Source organism: Emiliania huxleyi, assembly GCF_000372725.1.
Source record: "Emiliania huxleyi CCMP1516 unplaced genomic scaffold EMIHUscaffold_451, whole genome shotgun sequence".
NCBI lineage: Eukaryota > Haptophyta > Isochrysidales > Noelaerhabdaceae > Emiliania > Emiliania huxleyi.
Genome location: NW_005198602.1, coordinates 34,276 through 42,509, shown reverse-complemented (window position 1 = coordinate 42,509; position 8,234 = coordinate 34,276). Strand labels below are relative to the sequence as shown.

Here is an 8,234-nt window from a genome sequence, read left to right as displayed (position 1 = left end):
TGCATCTAAGACAAATTTGGGGTGTCGGTCAGGAAAAGGCGCTGTTCACATACCTTGTTATGAGAAGAAAATATCCCCGATGGCGCTGCGCGCTGGTCTATGAGAGGTTAAGGGCGAGCCGGCCTGGAGGCCCTGGGGATGGGGGTGGGAGACTACCCGCGGGCCTCTAGAAGGCCTTCACATAGATAGACGAGACTTGTGACGTTCGGTGTGCGGTGAGACGGCGAGATGGCGTATTCTCCCGTACTGGGCTCGCGAACGAGCTGGCCGAGCACGGAATGTCGAGTGAGATCCCGCACCAGCCTCGGAATGCGAAAGCTCCTTTGCCTCTCTCTAGATCCAAACATTCAAAACACAAGGCTAAGCAGCGGCCACGAGCGCCACGTACGGTTGCAGGTGCACCAACGTCCAACGCGACTCTGGCTGGTTCAACAGTCCCCGCCAATAGAGACCGGCTCACTGCGGCAAGCAGAACGCCACCCGCTCGAATGCCCAGCCCCACTCCACCTCCATCTTTTCGTAGTCGGCCCAATCGGCCCGCGCGAGGTAGCACATCTCCAGAGAGATTTTTGAAGACCAACCAACAAGAAATCACGACTCGCACAGTGATTTGGGCTCGGCAGCTTGTTAGCCCTCAGCCGAAGCTGGGGCCGGTCCCGTAACCGAGAGAGCCCGCGCCGATGAGTTCGACGCGGTCGGGGGGGCCTGCGGAGAGGCCAGCGAGATGGCGATCGCTTCTCTTGTTCCTGTGCCCATTGGGTTCGATCGCATTTCAAAATTCTTTTCTACCTGTGTTGATAGTGCCAGTGCGCGCCAGTCCGTGCCTAGTGCCGTGCGAGAGAGTTTTGTTGTAAAATTGTTGGAGTACTTCAGTAGATTCTTTTCGTGAGAGAGGTGGTGTCGGTGACTTGTGTTTCATGTATGAGACTCGCCCTGTTCTGGCTCGCAGTCTCTTCGCGAGCGCGCTACGACCCTGGCAAGCCCCAAGAGCATGATGGTCGCGTGCCAAGCCGCCGCCCGTCGGACCGAGAGGTGGCCGACTCTGGCGTTCGGCGTGAGGAGGCGGAGCGAATGCCTTGGTTCCCGTCGCACTCGACAGTCTGCGACGGTCGACCTTGCGCGCCAGGAGAGGGCAACCTGCAGCACGTGCGGGAGGACACGCCACGCGGCTGGCGCTACAAGCAGTGGACGCAGCCATATATCCACCGCGAGGCGTGGGTGCAAGCGCGGTCGCGCGATGTGCCGCACTCGCCCGACGAAGTGGCGGTGTACGGAGACGCGGTCGCCCTCGCGAAGAGGACGGCACTCGACGGGCGTGTCGTCGTCACCAGCGGTGACTGGGACTACCGCGAGCTTGTGCTCAACTTTGTGCTGCACGCACACAAGCTGGCGTACCACAACACTCTGGTCCTCTCGATGGAGGCCGAGCTGCACTCTGACCTCACCGCGCGCGCCATCCCCTCGGCCGACCTGTCTCGCTCTCTGGCCGCGTGGAACGAGACGTGCTTGCAGAGGCACATCCAGGCGACACACACACACACACACACACACACACACACACACACACACACACACACACACACACACACACACACACACACACGCACGCACGCACGCACGCACGCACGCACGCACACCTCACAACACCCTCACGGGCCTTGCACTTTGAACGCCGTGCGGCTCCAGTGTCTTAGACGTGGACGGCTGCCTGGCCCTTGCCCTACCACCCTTTGTGCGCGTGGAGAGGCCTGCCTTCCCTGACCTCACCTGAAAAATCCAGGCGGCGCGGACAGAGCGGCACGTCGCCGTGGCGGCGATGCTGGCGGCCGGGATCGACGTGCTCCTGTGCGACGCGACGGTCGTGCTGCTCCGGCCAGTGGTCGCCGAGCTGGCGGCGATCCCCGCTGACCTACTCGTGCAGCGCGACGCGTGGCCAGAGGACCCGGTGCGCAAGGTCGGCGTCGCGGCCAACGCCGGCTTCTACTACGCGCACGGCACGGCCGCCGTCAGCGAGTTCGTGCTGTCGGCGGTGCGGCGCGGGCTGATCGAGTTTTACCTGCGCTGGAACAACATCGGCGACCAGTACGGCCTCTCCTTTGTGATGGCGGACGCCAAGATGGACGCAAAGGCGGACGGAGGGGCGGGAGGGGCGGGAGGAGGCCGGAGGGGCTGGCGTGGCCGCTCGAGCCCGACCGCCAACGAGACCACTCTGGCCACCTTCCACCCAAGCGGGTCGCACTGCAAGCAGCGGGGCAACTGCCTGCGCCTCGGCTGGCTGCCCTACGACCGGTTCCCTCGCACCGGCAGCTGGGACGGGCTCCAGCCGTCGGCCGCCATCTACCACCTCACGCACGGCTGCATGCAGGAGGCGGCGCCGTGCAGCGTGCCCGGCTCGCGCCCGTTTCGGGGCCACCGGCAGCGGCAGGACCGGTACGAGAAGGTGGACTTCGACGACATGAGGTCGACGCTGCGCGCCCTCGGCATGTGGCTCGTCGACGCGACGCCCTCGTACCGCTACCGCCGCCCGCCCCTACCCCTCAGGCCTGAGCTTTGACCTTGTGGCGTGCGTGTACCGTTGTTGTGTGTGTTGAGGGGTGAAGGAGTGTTTCTTTAAGCGCGCGGAGACGGAGAAGGAGGAGGAGGCGCGGCGCTCCTCGCACGCGTACTCTCTGGTTGGCGCAGCGCGAGGCGGACGCGGAGCCGTGGCGAGATAGCTCTGCGGATGCACGGCGGGGGGGCGACGCGGCGACGGGTCGTCGGGTGGAATGGAGGTGCGCAGGCAGATCCCAGATGTTTGGGCTGCCCTCGTGACGTTTTGAGATGGCGCGCGGCGGAACGCTATGACTGGATGCGTGTGCGGGCCTGGGAGGAGTCGGGCGGTCCATCGCCACGTCGTCTCGTTTCATCTCATCGCAGCCGTGAATTAGTCAGTCGAATCCATTTTTTCCTCTGGCGTGGTGCGCAACACACGTTCCCTGTGTAGAGAGTGGTGCTCACGCGAAAGGGAGTCGACGCGATGTGCAAAGCATACAAGGAGGGGAGAAAGAAGAGGAGAGACGCCAGTGATGACGAAGCAGAGACTAGCGCAGACGAGAGCTGGGCAGACCCGAGGACGGGGGAGTCGGAGCAGACCGCCAAGTAGCGCCACAGACACGGCATCGGCCGCCGAGGGAACGTTGGGAAGAGGCACGAGGAGGGCGGCGACCTAACCGACTGTGGAGGACCCGTCGCCAGCCGACGTAGGGCAGACGACGTAGGTGGCAGACGACGGGGGAGAAACGAGAATTGGGGCAGACGCGCAGGGCGAGACGAGGGTGGAGGGAAGGAGAGCAGGACTTATTGCGGAGACCAGCGCAAGAGGATGTACGAAGAGATTAGGAGCAGCAGGGACCCGAGGGACCATGTGGAAGACGGCTAGTGCTAGTCCCCGCCCGGGTAGACGGTGGAGAAGGCGATGCCGGTCTGCTTGTGGTAGTTTTGGTGCAGCGTGTGCGAGAGCATCGCCAGGCAGAGCTTCGAGTCCTTGTACGCCTGCGCGGCAGTGAGGGTTGCGGCGGTGAGGGGTGGCGGTGAAGAGGGTGGCGGTGGTGAGGGTGGCGGTGGTGAGGGCGGCGGCGGTGAGGGCGGCGGCGGCGGAGGGCGGCGGCGGCGGTGAGGGAGGGCGGCGGAGAGGGAGGCGGGTGGAGAGAGGAGGGGGAGGGGAGGGGAGGGGAGGGGAGGGGGGGAAGGGCAGGGGGGGGGGGGGTGCTGACGCCTGGCGCCGTCAAAGTTGTAGCCGTCGACCATCGAGATCGGGTTCTTGGCGCCGAGCTTGAGGCCCTGCAGCGCGCCTAGATCTCGTGCCATCTCGTGTCATCTCGTGCGTCATCTCGTGTCATCTCGGCCAGCCTCGGCGGCGGAGGGACAACACGCAGGGCCGAGGAGGTGGCCGCCCGCTCAAGAGGGGAGGGACGGGCACGTCGCCATGGCGCGCTGTCGCGGAGCCGCCGCGCGCCGCGGGAGGCGGCGGGAGATATGGGGAGATATGGGGAGATATGGGGAGATGGCGTAGCGCGCCGAGGGAGGCGGCGGGAGATACGGGGAGATACGGGGAGATAGGGGGAGATATGGGGAGATGCGCGCCGAGGTCTGCGCGCGGGTACACCTCGACGCTCTCCTCGGCCGAGGCGCGGCCGACAGCTCACTCGGCATCGCCTGAGCATTCACATTCAGACTTACTGACTAAGTCGTGGGGCGCGATCAGCAGCGCAGTAGGCATCACCGGCTCGCTTGCTGCCGCGCGCGAGTCGCAGTACCGCTCGGAGGAGTAGACGGCCAGCTTGTCGGCGGTGGCCGTCACCACGTCCCCGTCCACCAGAAGGCGGCCGCTGGGGTCGGCAGGATGTTCGCAGCCATTGCCATTGGCGCAGCCGTTGCCTCCGCCGCAGCCGTTGCCGCCGCCGCTGCCGTCGCCGCTGCCACTGGCGCAGCAAGGCCCGCCGCCACCGCACGGCGCGTGGGCGCAAAGGGACTTGGCGGCGTCGAGGATCGGACGATACCCAGTGCAGCGGCAGAGGTTGCCATCAAGGTGATCCGCAATCCGCCACCCTCCGCCTCGCCGTCACCGCCACCGCCGTCCGTCTCGCCATCGCCGCCGCCGCCGTCGGCCTTGCCGTCGCCGCCGCCGCCCTCCGCCTCGCCGCCACCGCCGCTCTCCGCCTCGCCCCCGCCGCCGCCTCCTTCCGCCTCGCCGTCGCCGCCGCCGCCGTCGGCCTCGCCGTCGCCGCCGCCGCCGTCGGCCTCGCCGTCGCCGCCGCCGCCCTCCGCCTCGCCATCGCCGCTGCCGCCCTCCGCCTCGCCGTCACCGCCGCCGCCATCCACCTCGCCGTCGCCGCCGCCGCCGCCGCCCTCCGCCTCGCCGTCGCCGCCGCCGCCGTCGGCCTCGCCGTCACCGCCGCCGCCGTCCGTCTCGCCGTCGCCTCCGCCGCCCTCCGCCTCGCCGTCACCGCCGCCCTCCGCCTCGCCGCCGCCGCCGCCGCCCGCCGCCGCCCTCCACCTCGCCGCCGCCGCCGCCGCCGCCCTCCGCCCCGCCGTCACCGCCGCCGCCCTCCAACTCGCCGCCGCCGCCGCCGCCGCCGTCGGCCTCGCCGTCGCCGCCGCCGCCCTCCGCCTCGCGGTCGCCGCCGCCGCCGTCCATCTCGCCCTCACCGCCGCCGCCCTCCGCCTCGCCGTCGCCGCCGCCGCCGTCCGTCTCGCCGTCGCCTCCGCCGCCCTCCGCCTCGCCGTCGCCGCCGCCGCCGTCGGCCTCGCCGTCGCCACCGCCGCCAGCCGCCTCGCCGTCGCCGCCGCCGCCCTCCGTCTCGCCGTCACCGCCGCCGCCGTCGGCCTCGCCGTCACCGCCGCCGCCGTCGCCACCGCCACCCTCCGCCTCGCCCTCGCCGCCGTCCGCCTCGCCCTCGCCGCCGCCGCCGTCGACCTCGCCGTCAACGCCACCGCCGTCCGCCTCGCCGTCACCGCCGCCGCCGTCTGCGTCGCCGTCACCGCCGCCGCCGTCCGCGTCGCCCTCGCCGCCGCCGCCCTCCGCGTCGCCCTCGCCGCCACCACCGTCAACGTCGCCCTCTCGCCTCCGCCACCCTCCGCCTCGCCCTCGCCGCCACCGCCGTCCGTCTCGCCGTCGCCTCCGCCGCCATCCACCTCGCCGTTGCCGCCGCCGCCGTCGGCCTCGCCGTCACCGCCGCCGCCCTCCGCCTCGCCGTTGCCGCCGCCGCCATCCGCCTCGCCGTCGCCGCCGCCGCCCTCCGCCTCGCCGTCGCCGCCGCCGCCGTCGGCCTCGCCGTCGCCGCCGCCGCCGTCGGCCTCGCCATTACCGCACTGGTCAAACTATTAGCCTCATAATGAGGAAAAGGCTAATAGCGATTTCAAATAGTGCTACTATTAGCTCAGAGGGGCTAATAGCTGAGCTTCATAACGTCTGGAGCTATTAGAACACCACTATGAGATGGGCTAATAGCGACTATTAGGGCGCTATTAGGGCACTATGAGAGCCTAATAGTGGCCCTAATAGTGCCCTAATAGTGCGGTACCCGCGCGACGCGCACTACGCGCGGCGCGGCAAGAGCGATGGCGCCGACTCTCTAGGAGACGGGCTTCCATGAGGCAACCACGGCGAACGAGAACGTGGAGTCGTTGAACTTGACCGTGGTGACGTCAGGCTTGGTGGTGCTCTTCATCACCTTGACGCACCAGCCGCCGGCGGAGACGCCGGGCCACAGCGAGGGCGGCGCGAGCAGGAAGCTGGTCGTGCGGTCCGCACGAGCGCGGGTGTTGCCTGCGCAACAGGGGCACGGGGACGAGCGTCAGCCCGGCAGCTTGCGGCGGCGCGCGCGCGCGGCGACGGTGCGCACGGCTTGGGAGAGCAGGGAGAGAGAGAGATAAGGCCGCTGCCGCCGCAGAACGCAGGATGTGGCTGCGTGCGGGGCGCGGCGGGCGCGGGCGCGCGCTCGGACCTTGCAATTTCAAACTGCGCACGCCCTGATCACGAACAGGATGCGGGCGGCGCAGAGATCTGCTGCCGCCCGGACCGCCGCCCGGGGATGACCCAGGACCTCGCCGGCGCTGCGCCGGCGAGGGGCCGAAGCCCGGCGGTTGATCACGTTCTCCACACCCGCGCGCGCTGTGCGGTCGCCGTTCCGCCTCACATGCCTGCGGACAGCGCCGACGGGTGGTGAGGAGGGCGGAGAGCCGGCGGGCGCGGTGTGCGCGGTCGCCGCGCGCTGGTGGTGTGCGCGCGGTCGCCGCGCGCTGGTGGGCGACAGGTCACCGAGGCGAGCGGGGAGCGAGCGAGGAGCACACTGGCCAGTGTGCTGTGCGCGACTCTCAAATCGCCAAGTCAAACAAGAAAAACAGCTGCTCGTCGACAACAAACCCTGCAGTGGTCGGCATCAGCGCGCCGGGCGCGGCAGGTCGTGCTGCGCTTCGAAAAGCCGCCGGCCTTCCTCTCGCATCGTCTCGTCCAGCTGCGCCTTGACCGATGGCAGCGCAAGGCTTCTCGCCGGATCCTCCGCGATCAGCGTGGATGGACGCCAAGAAGACCAGCGCTGCGCCGCACGCCGCCAAACCACCACGCTGGCGCCAGCTCGCAGAGGGTTTCTCGCTGCACGCCAGATGGTCAGCGGGCGCCGATGGCGGCATGGGCGCGACGAGCTCCGTGGCCGGCATGTCGCTATGAGGCCCAGCTATTAGGCCGGGGCGCGCCGTGAAGCATGCGGCATGAATCGCGAAATCGCTAAGTGCGCATTATGAGGGTCCATTATTAGGACATCGGCTATTAGCACACCTAATAATTGCACTATTAGCCCCTCTGAGCTAATAGTAGCACTATTTGAAATCGCTATTAGCCTTTTCCTCATTATGAGGCTAATAGTTTGACCAGTGCGCCGCCGCCGTCGGCCTCGCCGTCGCCTCCGCCGCCCTCCTCCTCGCCGTCGCCACCGCCGCCAGCCGCCTCGCCGTCACCGCCGCCGCCGTCCTCCTCGCCGTCGCCGCCGCCGCCGTCGGCCTCGCCGTCGCCGCCGCCGCCCTCCGCCTCGTCGTCACCGCCGCCACCGTCCGTCTCGCCATCGCCGCCGCCTCCCTCCGCCTCGCCCCCGCCGCCGCCTCCTTCCGCCTCGCCGTCGCCGCCGCCGCCGTCGGCCTCGCCGTCGCCGCCGCCGCCCTCCGCCTCGCCGTCACCGTCGCCTCCGTTCGCGTCGCCCTCGCCGCCGCCTCCCTTGACCTCGCCGTCGCCGCCACCGCCGTCGGCCTCGCCATCCCCGGCGCCGCCGCCGTCCGCCTCGCCATCTCCGCCACCGCTCTCGGCCTCGCCGTCGCCGCCGTCTCCCTCCGCCTCGCCCTCGCCGCCGCCCCCTTCCGCCTCGCCGCCGCCGCCGCCGCCGTCCGCCTCGCCCTCGTCGCCGCCTCCTTCCGCCTCGCCGCCGCCGCCGCCTCCCTCCACCTCGCCCTCGCCGCCACCGCCCTCCGTCTCGCCCTCGCCTCCGCCGACCTCCGCCTCGCCGTTGTCGCCGACACAGTCCCCTCTGCCCCCGACGCCGCCGCTCGTCCTCGAGGCTAAGCGCGAAGCCGAGACCTTCCCTCGGATCTAATATTTGTGGCGGAACGACTGACCCCACACGAGACGGAGGCTTTCCTTCGCCGCTTTCGTCGGCGTTCGGCGATCGGGCTGCCGGACTTTATGATGACGTCCCTCGGCGGCAAGA

General features: G+C 69.4%; 4 protein-coding genes across 4 annotated transcripts; 2 read left to right on the top strand and 2 right to left on the bottom strand.

Moving 5' to 3' along the window:
* Nucleotides 1–921: 921 nt before the first annotated feature.
* Nucleotides 922–1,771, top strand: EMIHUDRAFT_245213 (hypothetical protein; the record flags this gene model as incomplete). Its single annotated transcript, XM_005768578.1, has 2 exons — nucleotides 922–1,502; nucleotides 1,747–1,771. 2 exons carry the CDS (start codon nucleotides 922–924, stop codon nucleotides 1,769–1,771), a joined length of 606 nt encoding a protein of 201 aa, XP_005768635.1.
* A 45-nt stretch (nucleotides 1,772–1,816) lies between these two features.
* EMIHUDRAFT_245212 (hypothetical protein) lies at nucleotides 1,817–2,554 on the top strand (the record flags this gene model as incomplete). Its single annotated transcript, XM_005768577.1, has 2 exons — nucleotides 1,817–2,460; nucleotides 2,542–2,554. The coding sequence occupies 2 exons, from the start codon at nucleotides 1,817–1,819 to the stop codon at nucleotides 2,552–2,554; spliced, it is 657 nt and encodes a 218-aa protein (XP_005768634.1).
* An 866-nt stretch (nucleotides 2,555–3,420) lies between these two features.
* EMIHUDRAFT_245211 (hypothetical protein) lies at nucleotides 3,421–4,401 on the bottom strand (the record flags this gene model as incomplete). The annotated part of the gene is made up of 4 exons (XM_005768576.1): nucleotides 3,421–3,531; nucleotides 3,784–3,830; nucleotides 4,185–4,213; nucleotides 4,355–4,401. 4 exons carry the CDS (start codon nucleotides 4,399–4,401, stop codon nucleotides 3,421–3,423), a joined length of 234 nt encoding a protein of 77 aa, XP_005768633.1.
* A 1,712-nt stretch (nucleotides 4,402–6,113) lies between these two features.
* Nucleotides 6,114–6,921, bottom strand: EMIHUDRAFT_245210 (hypothetical protein; the record flags this gene model as incomplete). Its single annotated transcript, XM_005768575.1, has 4 exons — nucleotides 6,114–6,307; nucleotides 6,486–6,510; nucleotides 6,585–6,681; nucleotides 6,905–6,921. The coding sequence occupies 4 exons, from the start codon at nucleotides 6,919–6,921 to the stop codon at nucleotides 6,114–6,116; spliced, it is 333 nt and encodes a 110-aa protein (XP_005768632.1).
* Between the last annotated feature and the right edge of the window lie 1,313 nt (nucleotides 6,922–8,234).